This window comes from Triticum aestivum, chromosome 6B (assembly GCF_018294505.1).
Source record: "Triticum aestivum cultivar Chinese Spring chromosome 6B, IWGSC CS RefSeq v2.1, whole genome shotgun sequence".
NCBI lineage: Eukaryota > Viridiplantae > Streptophyta > Magnoliopsida > Poales > Poaceae > Triticum > Triticum aestivum.
Window position 1 is genome coordinate 29,462,681 of NC_057810.1, and position 19,527 is coordinate 29,482,207.

Here is a 19,527-nt window from a genome sequence, read left to right on the forward strand (position 1 = left end):
ACTGCCTGTATATGGTTTGTGATTTGGGAAGGGGGTGGGGTGGGGGTGGGGGTTGTGCCGAAGTAGGCCTCTTTTGATATTTACTCCACCGTGGATGAAAGCAGCCCACCAATCCTTTAGCTTGGAGTTGGTCCATGGATTTCATTTTCAGTGGAATGTTTTAAGCTGGCGTTGATATACACTCAGACTGTTGAAAAAGACATAACCGAGTCTAAAATCCATCATGTGGGGTTCAAATGAAAAACTGCCTGCCTAACAGGCAGGTCATATTACAAAATATATATTCAAATAAAACATTAAATGTTTATCAAAAAAGAAACATTAAATGTTCTATGGTATAACTTTTGTGACGTATAATGCATGTTACATATTAATAAAATTAGCGGCCTAGAGATACACGCACGGCATGAGGGAGTATAAAGCAGATGCATGCGATGCCTCCGTCCTAGAGCTGATCAGATGTTCGCTTGCATGGACCATTCACAACAACTGAACAACATCTACTTTCACGTGCGTATTAATTCCTCGCTTCCTCGTGCCTCCGGCCAGCGGCTCCCGTAGCATCTTGATCTCCCCTTTGCCTAAAGCCTGCAACTTCCTATCATCTCGAAGCTGTAAAGACTACATGCAATGACACAAATTGACCATGACTCCTTCCTCACGGTAATAGAATATATTATGTATCATATGAGGAGTGCTATGCGTCCGCCGGAGGATCTTTCGCGAGGCGTTAGATCTGGCACGAATCTAATGCCGAGCATCGTTCTTCACTTTTGCAACATACATTATGTTACAAAACTTTTTTGCAAAATTTGCAGCGGATATTTGTTACAAAGGTTGTGTTGTATATATACTTTTGCAATAGAGATTATATTTTAGATTTTATTTGCAACAGAGGTTGTGTTCCAGAAATTTTTCTCGGCATCGTCGAGTTGCCACTGCAACATTACCCATCTTTTAGAAACATGGATGATGTTGCAAAAACCTTGAGACTTACAATGGGCGTGGAGTGTATAATCGTCCCGATAATTCTAATCATTTCTCATACATCATATAATCAAGTTTCTAAGGAAAACTTTCGATCTATTCATCATCTGTTAAGGTAGTAAAAAGAACACTACAAGTAAATATTACATCTAGGTTTGTAGACCACAAAGCGATGACTACAAGCATTGGAGTGAGTCGAAGGCACGCCGCTGTCGTCACCCCTCCCTCACCAGAGCCGGATAAACATTGTTGTAGTAGACAGTCCGAAGTCATCGTGCTAAGCCCCAATATGACCAGCGCACCAAAACAACAACCGTCGCTGATGAAGAGAAGTGTAAAGCGGAAGGATCCAACCTGAAAACACATGAACACTGACAAACATTGTTGGAGACAGATCGGCGGCGCCGACGCCGGTGGGAGGCGGGAAAACCCTAGTCGCTGTGTGGGGACGTGTTGAAAGAACATTTCCGCGTGAACCTTGCAACCCATATATCATATAGGCTAATATAATACAATATATGACTATGTACTAAACTGCATGCGATTTACCATGGAGTGAAACAAGGGGACCAGCACCAGATAATGGAATAGGACCAGCATGCGTGCAAGCACATGACATGAACCTCTTTTTGTACGTACACACCTGTCTAGCACGCGGAATGTGGCATGCAATGCAACTTATGCAAGTAACGTATCTCTCTACGCACATATATATAGCGCCCTGCGCTCTGCATCAGCATCCACAATTCCACACGCATGCGCAGATCAGTACTGCCTGACCATTATCCTAGCTATAGCAACCATATATCTTGCATAAATAAATCAATCGTAATGGCGGCGGACGGCGGCAGCAGCAGCAAGAGGACGTGGGTGGTGGACGTGGCGAAGAGGCTCAAGGAAGCCGACAAGTCGGCGGATGTGTCGCGGTGGGAGCGTCACTGCATCTACCAAGTGCCGCCCTGCATGACCAACATCAAGAGCAAGGCCTACCAGCCGCAGGTGGTGTCACTCGGCCCCTTCCACCACGGCGACCGCGACCTGCGCCCCATGGAGGAGCACAAGCACCGGGCGCTGCGCCAGCTGCTCCTGCGCGCGAACCGGCCGCTCGACGACTTCGTCGCCGCCGTGGAGGATGTCTTGGGGGAGCTGGAGGGTGCGTACATGGACCTCGACGGCGAGTGGCGCGACGGCGGTGGCAGGGAGCGGTTCCTGGCCATGATGATCTTCGACGGCTGCTTCCTGCTGGAGGTGATGAGGTGCACGGCCGCCGATGGGAAGCAGGTCGCCGGCTACGCACATAACGACCCGATCTTCAGCCCCCACGGGATACTCTACATGGTGCCCTACATCCGGCGAGACGTGCTCATGCTCGAGAACCAGCTACCTCTACTCCTGCTTCAGAAGCTCATTGAGGTTGAGAGTGGAAAGCCTCCGGTAATTATTAACTACTCTGCCTTCCAAATACTGTTTTTGTTAAAAGTTAGAAACAATGAAATTTGCACAGAAATATAATTAAAAAAACAAATACAAATGTAACTTATAAATCCTGAATGTTCGGATTTTAAGCATATCATCGCAAACGTTTTTTCATGGCAACTTTACTTGGGCGAGGTGGCAACTTTAGTTGTTAAAACATGAAAACTTTATCCTAGTTCATTTTTTTGTCAGAAAATTGCTATGTTTACCAACCTCGAGTGAAATAAAGTTGCCATGCTTAAAATCTGGTTATTTTTTTAAATAATACACTTTTTTATTAATTTACAAAAATAATACGCTGATTAATTATTTTTTAAAAAATAATACACAGTCGGCCAGGTGGCAGTCGACTGACCCCTAATTGGCTTCCCTAAAACCGATTAGTACTAATTGGTTTCCCTATAGCCCATAGGTGCATGCGTTCATTTTCTCACCCTCAATGTTTACCGCTTCTTGGTTTCGGCTTATATCTCGGGTGCACACCTAATATATTTCACATCAAAACATATTACCGAATACTACCGGAGGAACTCGGACGGAGAAAATGTCTATTGAATTATACCCTTGAAGCGTGCGAAGCAACAACGAACGACGGCCTTCACTCGCAGTAGCCGGAGCCGGAGACTCCACCACCCTACCGGAGCTTCGCCGGAGCCAGCTCCGGTTATTGAAGGTCACCGTTCGATATTGCTTCACACGTTTCAGAGGTATAATTCAACATACATTTTCTTTGTTATCGTTGCTTCGCACGCTTGAAGCGGGAAACGTTGGGGGTGAGAAAATGCATGCATGCACCTATCCGCTACAGGGAAGCCAATTAGTACTAATCTGCTTCGGGGAAGCCAATTAGTCCCATTCGGCCTCCCCGTAGCCGACGTGAATCCAATCGGCTTCCCTATAGCTGACGGGAGCCAGTTGGCTCGACCTGGCTGACTATGTATTATTTTTGAAAAATAACTAATCGGCGTATTATTTTTGTAAATTAATAAAAAATATATTTTTTAGAAAAATTAGCTAAAATCCGAACGTTCAGGATTTATCATGTCCGTAAAAATATTCCTTAAATCTTTTAAAATATGACATTAAGTAATTAAATCTATGCTAATTAACATATATGCAATAATAGTCTTGTTGTGAAGGTCTCGTTGCCAAAATATCAAATATATAAAAGAGGGCACACGGTTGTACATAAATTGCCCGAATTTATAGTTTGGGTAAGTCAGTTTCGTGGTAGAAGAAAGAAGGAGGAAAGGCCGAGCTTCGAGGACAAGCAAGAGGCGACGTAGTTCACCGCGGTGGCTCAGGCGGATTTAGGGGGTGTTTGGTTGCAAGGGACTATAATTTTTTGGTGGGCCAGGGACTAAAGAAAAAAGACCCTTCAGAAGAGTCTTTTTAGTCCCTGTAGAAAAAGTCCCTCCTGTTTAGTTACGGGACTAAAAGGGACTTTTTTAGTCTAGTCCCTGTAATCAGACACCCCCTTAGTATTAATTCCCACTTGATTTAGAGAGCGCCCTGGCTGGAGGTTTTAGTAGAACTACTTACTACGTCGAGCTGACTTCGGCGGGATGCCACCTTGCTTCTCTTGCTAGCCGCTAATCTTCAGACGAGACTTGCCTGCTCCTCCGACGTGTGCCCATCCGTGCTCCCGCGTACGTGACTTGCTTTGATTGGAACAAAATAAGGCCCGGCCTCACCCCCTTAAAATCAGGGGAGAGATGATTAGATTAAAAAAAGAAAAAGAAAAAAACAGCCGTACGATGAAGTGGGAGCATGGATGGAAGCACGGGAAGGGAGCAGGCAATCCGGATCCCTAATCTTCCACCCGTGTGGTCAGTTTTCTCTTCATTTTTTGGCATGTTTGCCCATTTTTTCTTTAAAAGGGATTACCTCCCCCGATTTCATTAAAGAAACCAAGTCGTTTCCAACCAAAACGCATCCGCCTACCAAACAAATACCACCAAATCTGAGCACTAAGGACCTAGCTGATCAAAACTCTCTTACAGGACTACAGATATTAACTTGGTGTAAACGACTTGTTTGTCTTGTTACCCCAACAAACTTATATTTACTTTTGTTGCAATTGGACATTTTATATGGACTCACCATGGTTGATTTATCTATAAAGCGGGATAAAAGACTGTTTCTACGGTGTCTATTTCTCTTCTACTAATGGATGTTGATGATTGCATGCATGGATGACGGCCAGAACGACGACTTCATCAACCGAATGGTGCTGAAATTTCTGGCCCAATCATCCGGGACACTACCAGCAGGCATCGGCCTAGGGCTCCACCCGCTGGATGTCTTTCGCCGGAGCATGCTCACTGGTAAGCACCACAAAATCCGGAGCCCCCAGGACATTGAGGACGACAACGCCATCATCCGGTCAGCTGTGGAGCTCTACGAAGCCGGGATCCAGTTCAAGCCGAGCAAGACGTTGAGCCTGCACGACATCCGGTTCCGGCGCGGCACGCTGAGCATGCCGACGGTGTCGGTGGACGACTCCACCGAGTACATGTTCCTCAACATGATGGCGTTCGAGCGGCTGCATGCTGGAGCTGGCAACGACGTGACCGGCTATGTCTTCTTCATGGACAACATCATCGACTCGGCCAAGGACGTGGCGCTGCTGAGCTCCAAGGGCATCATCCAGAACGCCATCGGTAGCGACCAAGCCGTGGCCAAGCTGTTCAACACCATTTCTAGGGACGTGGTGCTCGAGCCCAACAGCGCGCTTGATGCCGTGCAGCGACAGGTCAATGGCTACTTCCGGCAGCCATGGAACATGTGGCGCGCCAACCTCATCCACACCTACTTCAGGAGCCCGTGGGCGTTCCTCTCCCTTGCGGCCGCCGTCTTCCTCCTCGGCATGACCATCATGCAGACCGTCTACACCGTGCTGCAGTTCTACGGTGGTGACAACAACAGCCCGCCGCCATCGGCACCATCTCCTATGTGAGCCAGCCGGCCGCAAAAACTTAATAAGGAAGTACCTGCTACTCGATCTTGCTGCATGAATTCATTTTGTTTTCTGTTTGAGGTTTTGTTGTTGTCGTACATCGTCAAGCCTCTGGTTATCTGCACTGTGCAGGAGTGAAGATAGCATGTGTTGTGTTTGTGACTTTGTGTTGCGTTCGTTATGATTCAACTTATTTTCACAATTGTACATGAGACACGGTCGTTGCTGAGTATTTGGGCGTGTTTCGAGTGTAAATGTTACGCCCTATGACCAATGGATAAATCCTCCCCTAGCGATTAAATTCGCCAGGGGAACCTCCCCATCTGACGTTCGACATTCATGAACTGGTGGGATCCTTTTTAAGCTGCTAGCTAATTACCTAGTGTTGTTGCTTGAGTTCATGTTCGTGATGGTGATCGATCGCCACACAGTGGAAGTGGCCGATGATCATGGGACGTTATTGACCGGCTGATGTTGTAGTGTTGGCTAATAAGACCGCTCTCAATGCTCCACCGTGGCACTATCTGTATGCAATACTTCTTTTGTTTATATGTCATCAAAAATATATGATCGAAAATTCTTTCAAATGTGCATCCAATGACATACTTTTTGTGGTGTATGAACAATTCCTCATAATCCTTGTAGCATAGTAATATGGTCTCAACCAACTTTTGATGGCAGGTCAGGAATTTATTCTCCAAAAGCTTGCCTGTTCTTAGTGAATAAACTCTTGTGATCATTTCGCGACCTTTCGGATGTTGTGGCTGGAGTGAAAACCGTCGAGGTTGCTCAAGCAAGGCGTTTTCCTTTCTGCCTTTGTCGAGGTAGCCGAGAGCGTGGGGCAATGTAACGGTGTAGTTAGGGGCGCGACGGTGTGCCGGGAATAAAACAGCGATGCCATCGAGGCAATCATTATGGAGGGTGGCGATGCCGAAGGCGATGTTATCAAACCGTTGTAGACGAGGTGCCGTACAGGGGTTGCCAAGCTCGGGGACGCGTCGGGATGAAGGCACGTGACGGTGTTGCCAGCACCGGGAATGCGTAGACAGGAGCAGTATGAATTGTACGCCATGTCAGGGGACCAACGGAGGAGGCCTCCAAGAGAGAAATGGTGCAAACAGGCATGGGGATAAAAGGTGGTGATGTTTCTCACGGTTTCCAGAGTAAACAAAGTGGTTGGGGATGATGATGACGACTCTGGCGACAAGCATGTGCTAGACGAAGATGAACGGTGGTCGGTAGAACTAGAGGTAACCTAAAGGGGCGATGTTGGTTATCTGTAGAAGCGCGGAGGCTGTGCTCGAAGTACACAAGAAAGAACCCAAAAGTGTGACGAAGACCATGTGCCGAGCGGTGGTGATCCTGTGCCTAGACAGACGACGCGGCGCGCGTCACAATAGATGTCAAGGTGTGGGAACGACGAGGTAGACCGCATGTGGCGACCCTGCGGCTCTTAGGAGCGATATAGCTGCAGTCGTTTATTGGTATAGTTAGGGAAGGACCTCGGGGCAGCGACACTGCGATACGAAGAGACGACACACCAACAACCCATTGCTCGATCGGTGAAGAATTATGCGTACTTGATAGACTTTCAAGGAATCCTGCAAAGACGCGCACCTGCAACTGATCAGACCGGAAGTGTGAGGTGCGGGACAGGATGTTGCCACACTGCAACCTATAAGTAGCGGCAGGCCATGCAGCGCGGGGCGGCGGGCCATCGCAGGAGGACGCGGGCGGTGGCCGCCAACACGTCCAGCTTGGCTGCATCACGTTGTGCAGCAGCTTGGCAATATCACAAGCACCTAACCCGCACTCCTGCAGGGACACAATGTTGGGCTTGAGCACCTTGTCAAGGTCGCTCGAGAGAAGCTTGGATTGATCCTTCTTGAGCAGCCGGCGCAAGTTCTCGAATGAGCCGAAGAGGGGCAGGTAGTAGCGCAGCTTAGGGACGATGGCTCTGGAGCGGAAGCGGCAGTGGACAAGCGAGACGAGGCCGCCAATCTCGGAACGCGACAGCCCGAGGTCCGTGAGGCCGTCGACGACGGGGACCAAGGTTCTCTCCACGCCGGCGCAGAGGAGGCGGCGGAGTAAGGAGAAGGCAGAGGTGGCGGAGGAGGAGATGATATGGGAAGCGATGCGCTGCTGGAGATGGAGCATGGCGGCGGCGGCGACACCACCGGCGGTGAGGAAGATATTTCTGATGGGATTTGCAACGGCAAGTGCGTGTGCTGGTCACTAGTGAGCGGTGTGTGGACTCTACTGGGCTGAGGTTTCGGCCTTTTATGTGTCCCCTCTCTTTCGGCCTTTAGATGTTTAACATTTATATCTAATGTACAATGTGTATGATAAAAAGTAGACATCAAAACATATATGTCAAATAAACTTGTACTGAAAATGTCTCTAATGTATAAAAAAATACAAAATTTCTATGAAAATGTAGTCATCAAACAATTTTTTAAATGTTAACCATGTATTTAAAAATATTAAATATATAGATGAAAAATGTTCCCGATGTACGAAAAATGTAGACATTTGTTGAATAATAAAAAGGAAAACTGAAGAACGATCATGAAAACCGAAGGAACAGAAGAAAGAAACAAAGATAAAAAACCCAATGATAAACAAGATGGAAACAATGAAAACAAACAAAGAAAGAAAGGAAAATAAAACCAGTGTAAACCCGAAAAGAGACTAAGCAAAAAAGGAAAGAAAAAACCAGTCAAAAACCGTGAAAAATGAAGAACACTGATGAAAAAAAAAGAAAACAGGAGAGAAGCAGTGAAGAAACCGAGAAAACTGGAGAGGAAACAAAATACCAACAGGAAAAAAGAAGCAAAAAAAACAAAGAAAAACCACAGTGAGCACACAACCAGCGAACGAACGCGTGTGAAACAAGTGGGTCGGCCCAGTATTGTACGCACGCAGGAAGGTCCTCAGCGAGACGGAACGTACCCTCGCTTTAGGCGATATATAGATCATATGGGTGAAGGTCGTTCATGAGCAGTGGGTGGACTATATTGAGCTGAGGTTTTGGTCTTTTATGGGCCTCCGTTTTTCTTTCAAGTTTCCAAGTCGAAACCCCTGAAATTTTATTTGGAGACCCCAATGGTTGGCTCACGGACCCCGTGAGGTCAGCGTGAACCATTTTAAAGATTCGCTAAGAAACCTTCGCTATATGAGGAACCTTCTCAATGTTTTGGTTCGCTAAGAAACCTTCCCCGCACGAACCCTGCGCTAGTCAGACAACTTCTCGGCCCAACACCATTCTCTTTTACACAGAAAAAAAAGTGTAAACAAGATTTGCCATGATTTGTCTATAAGTTGAAGTTTTTTTGGCCATTCCAAGTCCAGGTATTAAAAACTTGCCATCTTCAAAACACAAAAAAATTTGCCATATTATATGGCATAGCAATGATGCTTGTTAAAGTAAAAACTAGTAGCATAACATTTTTTTAAAATTTTAGAAACATGATTTCGATGCGATTTTTAAATTTGATAAACATAATTTTGGTTTTGGTCAATCTGGTTCAACTAGATAGGTATCTTATGTCGTTGAATTTATTGGCATGTGAAGATGTTTGGGACATTCCTATTATGCCAGGGAGTGCAATTTTGATGTACTGAGAAGTCGTGCGTATAATTCTTTAGTCCTATGTCAAGTACTCCCTCCGTCCCAAAATAAATGTCTTGACCCTAGTACAAATTTGTACTAGAATTAGTATAACGTTGAGACACTTATTTTGAGACGGAGGAAGTAGTTTATTAACCATGGATGTTTTGTCTCGCAACTCCATCTCTCCTATACATGTGCTGGTTAGGGCACTTGTCCGCTCAAGCTATGTCATGAATCCATGGATCAACATCCTCTCTGCCTATCGTTTAGACGGTGGGTGGCAGGGATGGCAATACCAATGCCTTGGCTCTCACTAGTAGTTTAGTTTAGGATTTCTTCCTCACAGGGGCAACGCCTCATCTTCAAGATGGTCCTATGGGCTCCGAGCCTCCTTGATTTTCATCCATCGGAACATAGTTGACAGAGCTTAGGTGTAGACACTAGTAGAAAACGGAGCTTTAATATCGGTTCATAAGGGCCTTTAATACCGGTTCTGCAACCGGCACTAAAGAGTGGAGACTAAAGGGCCCCTCCCCCCTTTAGTACCGGTTCGGCACGAACCGCCACTAAAGGCCCACCACGTGGCGTGAGCTCGCGCCGTGGTATGGAGGACCTTTAATACCGGTTGGTGTTACCAACCGGTACTAAAGGTATTTTTTTTTAATTTTTTTTTGAAAATTTTGAAAGAAAAAAATTGATTTTTTTTCGATTTTCAATTTTCTGAATTATTTGATGATTTAGTTTAGGATTTCTTCCTCACAGGGGCAACGCCTCATCTTCAAGATGGTCCTATGGGCTCCGAGCCTCCTTGATTTTCATCCGTCGGGACATAGTTGACAGAGCTTAGGTGTAGACACTAGTAGAAAACGGAGCTTTAATATCGGTTCATAAGGGCCTTTAATACCGGTTCTGCAACCGGCACTAAAGAGTGGAGACTAAAGGCCCCCTCCCCCCTTTAGTACCGGTTCGGCACGAACCGCCACTAAAGGCCCACCACGTGGCGTGAGCTCGCGCCGTGGTATGGAGGACCTTTAATACCGGTTGGTGTTACCAACCGGTACTAAAGGTATTTTTTTTAAATTTTTTTTTGAAAATTTTGAAAGAAAAAAATTGATTTTTTTTTATTTTCAATTTTCTGAATTATTTGATGATTTAGTTTAGGATTTCTTCCTCACAGGGGCAACGCCTCATCTTCAAGATGGTCCTATGGGCTCCGAGCCACCTTGATTTTCATCCGTCGGGACATAGTTGACAGAGCTTAGGTGTAGACACTAGTAGAAAACGGAGCTTTAATATCGGTTCATAAGGGCCTTTAATACCGGTTCTGCAACCGGCACTAAAGAGTGGAGACTAAAGGCCCCCTCCCCCCTTTAGTACCGGTTCGGCACGGACCGCCACTAAAGGACCACCACGTGGCGTGAGGTCGCGCCGTGGTATGGAGGACCTTTAATACCGGTTCGTGTTACCAACCGGTACTAAAGGTATTTTTTTTAATTTTTTTTTGAAAATTTTGAAAGAAAAAAATTGATTTTTTTTCGATTTTCAATTTTCTGAACTATTTGATGATTTAGTTTAGGATTTCTTCCTCACAGGGGCAACGCCTCATCTTCAAGATGGTCCTATGGGCTCCGAGCCTCCTTGATTTTCATCCGTCGGGACATAGTCGACAGAGCTTAGGTGTAGACACTAGTAGAAAACGGAGCTTTAATACCGGTTCATAAGGGCCTTTAATACCGGTTCTGCAACCGGCACTAAAGAGTGGAGACTAAAGGCCCCCTTCCCCCTTTAGTACCGGTTCGGCACGAACCACCACTAAAGGCCCACCACGTGGCGTGAGCTCGCGCCGTGGTATGGGGGACCTTTAATACCGGTTGGTGTTACCAACCGGTACTAAAGGTATTTTTTTATGAAAATTTTAAAAGAAAAAAATTGATTTTTTTTCGATTTTCAATTTTCTGAATTATTTGATGATTTAGTCTCTAATCGCCCCTCTTAACTACTCAAGTGTGGATCACTCATTCCAAATCGTCTAACTTCCCGATCGGTCACCCACCCTCTCACTTCCCCAGCCTGAGCACACTTAACTTCAGAGTTCTATTCCCCCTACTTTCCAAGTCTGCACTTGTTGTTTTCCTAACAAATGTAAGCTGTAAATCCTATTAACCCTCAGCAGTTTAGCTTGAGCATTAGGTCACACATTTCACCATTTGAGTTTGAAACTATTATTCTAAAAATCAGTAATTATTTAGTAACACTAATATTTCTTAAATAAGTTTGACCATAGTTTGACCATAGTTTGACCAGATTTGACCAAAATTCAAAAATTGAAATAATTATTTAGTAACACTAATATTCTTGAATAAGTATGTAGTAACATTAATACTTCTTGAATAAGTAGTTTGACCATAGTTTGACCAGATTTAACCAAAATTTAAAAAAAACTTAAATTTGAGCATATATTTTTCTCCTTTTGGAATTTGAGAATTCTAAAAAATTGCAAACAGGCCGTGGCCAGTCAAAATCAGATGCGGATTTTCGTGCTGAATTTTTTGATATATTATACGTTTTTTTCCGACATAGTATGCAGAAGTTATAGCCGTTTTACATTTTCCCTACATTTTTTGCAAAACATGTCCAAATTTAAGTTTTTTAATTTTCCTAACTAGTAGATGTAGTAATATAACTACATCTCGAAGAATTTTATTTTTTGAATTTTTTATCATTTTCTTTTGTATTTTTCAAAACTGAAATGGTGATATACCGGGGGGGGGGGGTGGGGGTAGAGATTGAAAATCGCCCTTTAGTACCGGTTTGTGCCACGAACCGGTACTAAAGGTGATCGCGGGGCCCCGGCCTGACGCCAGCCTGCCACCACCCCTTTAGTACCGGTTCGTGGCACAAACCGGTACTAAAGGTTCAAAACGAACCGGCGTTAATGCATAGCCGTTCGAACCGGCACTAATGGTACCATTAGTACCGGGCCAAAATTGAACCGGCACTAATGTGTCTCACATTAGGTTGTTTTTCTACTAGTGAGATTTCGGCTCTCTCCATAGGGTGACAAGGTTAGTGTTTCTAGTCACATGTGCGCGGTGGCAAGCTTTGGTGTTTGGTGCTTCAAGGGTTCAATGGTGATTACTGCGGCTATGGGGCACTCATCCGACTTCTTGTCTATCATCGTCAAGTTTAGTATGGCTCCGATAGGGGAGCGGTGATAGTGGCCCGTCGGGGGGTGGTCTAAGGTTCTCTATGTAATTTTTGTTATATTTTTGGGCTGCTTTGTATGAATCTTATAACAAACTAGAGGATACCTCGCACGTTGCTGCGTGCATTGGTTGAAGAAAATTTGGGTTGCTAACACGAGAACAAAAATTTAAAATACATATGACTTACTATATTTGATTATGTGTAGTTGTAACAATATTTATGAAATATAAGTCGAATAGCTGAATGAAAACATTTTCCGATGCATGGTTGAATGTTGTGGTGGGTCTTTTCGCATGCATGATTGCGTGTTGGGGTGGGCCTTATCCCATTCATAATTGTATGATGAGGTGACATGCTTGCATGTTGAGATAAATAAGTTAGTGGGAATGAGTCTCTTAGGTATATATAGGATTTGGATCCTTTCATTATTATTTTTGTCCATGATAGTTATATGTAAGTTTATTGAATTTGCAATTTGGTGGGAGATGGAATGGTTGGAAGAGGAAAAAAGATGAACAAAAAAGAAAGAAAGATGGTCATTGGATCTGAATCTAATGGCCCAGAAAATTGACTTACCCAAAACAAACTTTGAGGTGACTTACGTATAAGATAAAGATACATAACAAATTATCCAAGATGTTGCTCTTTTTCCTAAAAAATAATCAGATATATTATAAAATTTCATCAGAAGTACAATGCACCTCATACATAATAAAAATTCATTGTGGTCTCTAGACCATCGACGCGCGCTATCGCCGCTCCCTACCATAGCCTGTTTGACCTTGTCGATGATGGCTGGAAATTCTTCGTGCAAGTGGCCCTAAGGACCAACGCCTTGAAGCTGCAATCGTTGCAGTTGAAACCTTGAATAGATCTAAAGCAACTAACATCAAATCTTGTCGAGGTACGACAATGCATGGAACCAGCAAAGGCCCCTTTGCGGTTCGGCTGTGGGAATCGACGAGCACAAAGAGCAGATCCAGCACTGCAAACATAGAGTTTACCTAGGTTCGGGCTGCCGTGAGGCGTAAAACTTTACTCCTGCTTTGATGGATTATTAATATGTGTGAGCTCAAGTTACAAGAGAGCGCGGCTTGCCGGCAAGGTGCGCGGGAAGTGCAGCTACTTAGTGCAATTGAGCAAAGTGTCGACCTTTGTAAAGGTTCCCATGGGCCTTCTATTATAGACAAATGGGCTACCACGGTGACAAAATGGTAAATACATGAGGTGAATAGTTGCTACAGTGCTAAATACCTAAGTATGATGGGTTAGGATAGAAGCATTGAATGCACTGTTAGGTGTCATGCTGGGGTGAACGACCGCAAGGAAATGCCTCTCCGTATGTGCCGTCAGCCCAACGACCTTCTATTACTTTGACACGCCTCTGGGACAAGTGTCAATAAAGTTGATCTTTAGGCGGCGTGCTGACACGTGCCTTGAAAAGCCTCACCTAACCACCTGCCCGCTCGAGACCTATTGACAAGCGACTAGCTGATCGCTGAGGTGGAGCGGTAGAGAGGCAGAGGAAGCTTGCCGGCACGGAGCTTGCCGGTTAGTCTTGGTCTTCAGTACTACTTTAGTACTTCTCAATCACCTACTTGGAGGTCTTCTTCATGATTTTAACAACGAAGTCTTGATTGTTGATCAGGATCATCCTTCGGCAAGGGTTTGCCGTCGGGAAGGCTACTACTGTATGTGCATAAGGTAGGGTATGGAAACACCCATGTTTTATACACCGACAAATTTCGCCATCACGCACGTATGACGAAAAACCCTATTCTCGCCGCCCCAAGAAGACAACATGAATCTACGTCGATGCTCTATCGACTACATACAGAAGGAGGAGCCCGAGGAGGATCGGAGTTTGGAAGACAAAGTGCCATGATCAGTCTGAGTGCCTCACCTACAAGGACTAACAAAGCCTAGCCTAAACTACTAGACGAACCGAAAGTGTTGGAATTCCCCTCCCGTCACCGGCCACCGGAGCGACAACCAGAGTGGAGGCGAATCCACGGGCTCGCTAGGGAAGCATGTAGGGGAATCACCAATGGGAAGGGGCGAAAACGCTTTGATTGGCAGTCTTTCCATTGATTGGCATGCCATCTGCCGAACCGTTCTATAAATCCTACTTCAAATGTCCCTCAGAGTGCACTTGCACATTTTATACCGTCCGAGATTCACAAAGCAAACCAACAAGCCATGGAGAAGCTGGGAATGAACTCCGTCAACGCGTGCCCGCTCACGCCGCTGGGGTTTCTGGAGCGCGCGGCCACCGCGTTCGGCGGCTGCCGGTCCGTCGTCTACCACGACGTCGTCTGGACCTGGAGCCAGACCTTCCGACGCTGCCTCCGCCTCGCCTCCGCGCTCGTGTCGCTCGACGTCTCCCGTGGCGACGTGGTCTCGGCGCTCCTCCCCAACGTGCCGGCCATGTACGAGATGCACTTCGGCGTGCCCATGAGCGGCGCGGTGCTCAACACCATCAACACGAGCCTCGACGCACCCACGGTGGCCGTCCTGCTCGCCCACTCCGGCGCCAAGATCATCTTCGCCGATCCGGCGTTCCTGCCACTCCTCACCGACGCGCTCCGCCTTCTTCCCCCAGGGGGCCAACCTGCGCCGTGTGTCATCCTCGTCGAGGACCCCTACTACGAGGAGGAGAGTACGACGACTCATGAGTTGGCCGTACTCACAACGTACGAGATGCTTCTCGAGAAGGGAGACCCGGAGTTCACCTGGGTCCGGCCGGCGACCGAGTGGGATCCCATGATCCTCAACTACACCTCCGGCACGACGTCGGCGCCCAAAGGGGTGGTCAACTGCCACCGCGGGATTTTCTTGATCACCGTCAACTCGCTCATTGACTGGGCGGTGCCCGCTCGACCGACGTTCCTGTGGACGCTGCCCATGTTCCACGCCAACGGGTCAAGCTTCCCCTGGGGGATGGCCATGGTGGGCGGCACCAACGTCTGCCTCCGCAGCGTCGACGCCGCCGAGGTCTATGCCACCATCGATCGCCACGGCGTCACCCACCTCTGCGCCTCGCCGATGGTGCTCAACGTGCTGACCAACGCACCCGAGGGCGTGCGGAGGCTCCCAGCAACAGGGAAGGTGCGAGTCCTGACAGGCGGCGCGCAGCTGCCGGCCGCTGTGCTGGAGCTGGCTGAGGCTGTCGGCTTCCAGGTCAGCCACGGATACGGGCTGAGCGAGACCGGGGGGCTGGTGGTGTCGTGCGTGTTGAAAGACGAGTGGAACAAGCTGCCAGCGCCTGAGCGCGCGCGGCTCAAGACGAGGCAGGGCGTGCGCACACCGGTGATGGCCGAGGTGGACATCCTCGACAGCGAAACGGGCCGCAGCGTGCCCCACGACGGATCCACAATGGGCGAGATCGTGCTCCGCGGAAGCTGCGTCATGCTGGGGTACCTCAACGATGACAAGGCGACCCAGGCGGCGCTCCGAGACGACGGGTGGTTCCACACAGGGGACATCGGGGTCATGCACCCGGACGGCTACCTAGAGATCCGCGACCGCTCCAAGGACGTGATCGTGAGCGGCGGGGACAACATCAGCAGCATGGAGGTGGAGTCGGCGCTGTACGACCACCCGGCGGTGAACGAGGCGGCGGTGGTGGCCCGGCCAGACGAGGTCTTGGGGGAGGCACCATGCGCGTTCGTGAGCCTCAAGGAAGCTTGCACCGTGACCGCGAACGAGCTGATCGCATGGAGCTGGGAGCGCATGCCGCACTTCATGGTGCCCAAGACCATCATCTTCCGTGCCGAGCTGCCAAAGACGTCCACCGGGAAGATGAAGAAGTACGTGCTCCGCGACCTCGCCAGCGGGATGGGACCCACACGTGGCAGCTCCGAGATGTAGGTCTATGTTCTTGCTCCCCTTTGGCCATATGTCAGCACCATGGCAGTGACACTGTCATGCATAGCATGTATCCTCCTTGTCTATCTACGGATCTTCGGTTCAGCAATGTCGTTCTTACTCCTTACTTCTTAGTCATTATTCTCTGGTTAAATGGTAATCGAACCGAAGTAAGAATCGGTGCTCTTTTCTCGAGAAAAGCAATTCTACCATGCACCGAACCGAATAAGTGCATGTGGATTTGCTGTTCACTGTTGCTTTGAGATTTGTGCTATATTTCCGGGTTTGCCAACTTTTGTCTTGTTTTAGAACGTTGCATTAGGATTTGTTTCTTCTTCTTACAATATTACTAAAATGCTTCATTCTATACTGTTGTGTGCACTACTGGAATCGACGAAGATGCCTAGTTCCAGAAGTTTGCCGAGTGCTTTCTATCAGGATCTCGGCAAAACCTGATATTGGCAAGTATACAATTGAAACCTGGCAAATATACAAGTTGGCCATGCGTACACCGTTTACCGTTGCTTTGTGATCTGTGCTATATTTCCTTGGGTTGACAAATTTTGTCTTGTTTTAAAACGTTGTGTTAAGATTTTTGTCTTGTTACAACATTTATTGAAATGTTTCATTGTATGAAAATAAACATCGACTGCATCATAACTTCATAAGCACAGTTTTGGGCGTCAGCTAACTTTATTTTGCTAGGATCCTTACCGTGAGCGAGTGTCTATTGAGAGAGACTAATTAACCTCGACATTTTTTAGTAACCTTTTCTTAAGATTGTGAACGAGGCCCAGAGGAAGCATACAAAGAGTATGGTGTTGGTTGGAACCACCTCAGCGCCCACTACCACGAGCATAGAAAGGCTCCCCTATGCAATGACAAACTACTTCCAAACCAGGGGGAGTAGTTAATCTTAGCGTGAGCAGCTCTAGTGCAAAGTACAGAGTAGACTGACTGCTTTGAGTTAACTAATCTCGATGGAAAGTGCTTTAAGAATTTGTGGCACGGATATTCTACCGAATGATCTGATGGAACCATATCCGTCAACTAGTAAGACAGGAGGAGACAATGCGTGCGAGAGAGGCCTAAATATAGTGTACGTGCCAGAGACACGTAGACAGTTATATGTATAGAGAGAGGGCCGTCAGAGACTGTGCATGCGTATGCATGTGAGAGAAATAGTGTTTGTAACTGAGATTAGTGAAAATAGTCGTAGATAGTAGTGAGAGAGAGAGAGAGAGAGACCCCGGGAGAGAGTGCGAGCATGTGTGAGAGAGAAAGGCCGATGTATATATAGTGTGTGCGCATATGCGCCAGAGAAAAAATTAGCATGTGTATGAGGAGGAGCCGAGGGAGAGTGCATCTACGCATAAAAGACTGTTCTACATTTTAAATTAAAATATAAATTGTATTAAAAAATTTAGATGGGATCATGAAATTTGCAATTCATGTATGAACAAACATTGGTCTATCAAACATCCATACTCTATCGAATTCGAGCATGTGTAGGGTATCGTTTCACATTATTAATCCATAGTGTAAGTGGTTTGAAATCTAGACAATGCATGGCTTTTGCAATTTATATATAAACGTGAGTAAACTCTATGCTGTCAGTGTCAAGCACATTATACATAAAAACACACATGATATACATTCAAAATTGTTAGCTACGAACTAACATACATTTTGAATTCAATATAAAAGTGGTTTCAAATATTCAAATTCATAGAAAGTGCATTGAACTATTTGAATTCGAGATAATGATATTTCTAAATCACATATAAAAGGGGGCATCAATCTTTGTCATGCTTTTGAACATTCTATATACTCATACACATTTCTAACTATTTTTTGCAACCAAGAAGATATTCTGGAACCATGAATGAATTAAGCTAAGCTGCAAAAAAAAAAAACTCATCTACAAAGTAGATTCAAAATTACCCCCTCCACTAAAACATAATCATAGTTATAGGATTTTCAAGAGTCAAGATGTTTAATGTTAGACAAATCCTAAAAATTCAATTGAAGAGAATATATTGAACGAAGCGCCAAATAAGCCCCTCATCGTGTCAACGCCGCTGAGGCCTACGCCACCATCGCTTGCCGCGGCGTCACCCACCTCCGCGCTTCGCCGATGGTGCTCAACATGCTGGCCAACGCACCAGAGGGCGTGCGAAGGCTCCCAGCAGTAGGGAAGGTGCAAGTCCTAATTGGCGGCGTGCAACCGCCGGACGCCATTCTAGAGTAAGTCGAGGCTGTTGGCATCCAGGTTAGCCACGAGTACGGGCTGAGCGAGACCGGGGTGCTGGTGGTGTCGTGCATGTGGAAGGAGGAATGGAATAAGCTGCCAGCGCCCGAGCGCGCACGGCTCAAGGCGAGGCAGGGCTTGCGCACGCCGGTGATGGCCGAGGTGGACACCCTCGATAGCGAAACAGGCCGCAGCATGCCCGGCGATGGATCCACGATGGGCGAGATCATGCTCCGCAGAAGCTGCATCATGCCGGGGTACCTCAACAACGGCAAGGTGACCGAGGCGGCGATCGGAGACGATGGGTGGTTTCGGACATCATGGTCATGCACCCGGATGGCTACCTGGAGATCTGCGACCGCTCCAAGGACGTGATCGTGAGCGGCGGGGACAACGTTTGCAACATGGAGGTGGAGTCGGCGCTGTACGGCCACCCGACGGTGAACGAGGTGGCGGTGGTGGCCAGGCCGGATGAGTTCTTGGGGGAGGCACCATGTGCGTTCGTGAGCCTCAAGGAAGCTTGCACCATGACTGTGGACGAGCTGGTCGCGTGGAGCCGGGGCGCATTCCGGACTTCATGGTGCCCAAGACCATCATCTTCCGCGCCGAGCTGCCCAAGACGTCCACCGGGAAGGTGAAGAAGTATGTGCTCCGCCACCTGGCCAACAAGATGGGACCCACTCGTGGCAGTACCGAGATGTAGGGCTCTGTTCTTGCTCCCCTTTGGCAGTGACAGTGTCATGCATAGCATGTATCCTCCTCGTCTATCTTTGGATCTTCGGTTCAACTATGTCGTCCTTACTCCTTAGGAATTCATTCCCTGGTTAAAATAGTAATCGAACCCAAGTAAGAATTGGTGCTCTTTTTTGTGGAGAACAACAATTCTGCCATGCACGGAACCAATATGTGCATGTGGATTCACCGTTCACTGTTGCTTTGAGATTTGTGCTATATTTTCGGGGTTTAACAATATTTGTCTTGTTGTAGAACGTTGCATTAGGAAAAAATAATTCTTGTTACAATATTGCTAAAATGCTTCATTCCATGTTGTTGTGTACGCTACTGGAATCGACGAAGATGCCTAGTTTCAGAAGTTTGCTGAGTGCTCTCTATTGATCGGGACCTCGGCAAAACCTGATACGTGGCGGGAACGGATAAAAATGAAGT

At 46.9% G+C, this 19,527-nt stretch overlaps 2 protein-coding genes and 1 pseudogene across 2 annotated transcripts; all 3 read left to right on the top strand.

The window, feature by feature from the left end:
- Nucleotides 1–1,752: 1,752 nt before the first annotated feature.
- Nucleotides 1,753–5,801, top strand: LOC123133258 (UPF0481 protein At3g47200-like). Its single transcript, XM_044552770.1, has 2 exons — nucleotides 1,753–2,421; nucleotides 4,670–5,801. Exons 1-2 carry the CDS (start codon nucleotides 1,819–1,821, stop codon nucleotides 5,420–5,422), a joined length of 1,356 nt encoding a protein of 451 aa, XP_044408705.1. The 5' UTR covers nucleotides 1,753–1,818; the 3' UTR covers nucleotides 5,423–5,801.
- Nucleotides 5,802–14,411: 8,610 nt separating this feature from the next.
- On the top strand, nucleotides 14,412–16,176 carry LOC123133259 (2-methylpropanoate--CoA ligase CCL4-like). Its single transcript, XM_044552771.1, has one exon. It carries the CDS (start codon nucleotides 14,442–14,444, stop codon nucleotides 16,110–16,112), a length of 1,671 nt encoding a protein of 556 aa, XP_044408706.1. The 5' UTR covers nucleotides 14,412–14,441; the 3' UTR covers nucleotides 16,113–16,176.
- A 913-nt stretch (nucleotides 16,177–17,089) lies between these two features.
- LOC123138697 (2-methylpropanoate--CoA ligase CCL4-like) lies at nucleotides 17,090–19,063 on the top strand (annotated as a pseudogene).
- Nucleotides 19,064–19,527: the final 464 nt, after the last annotated feature.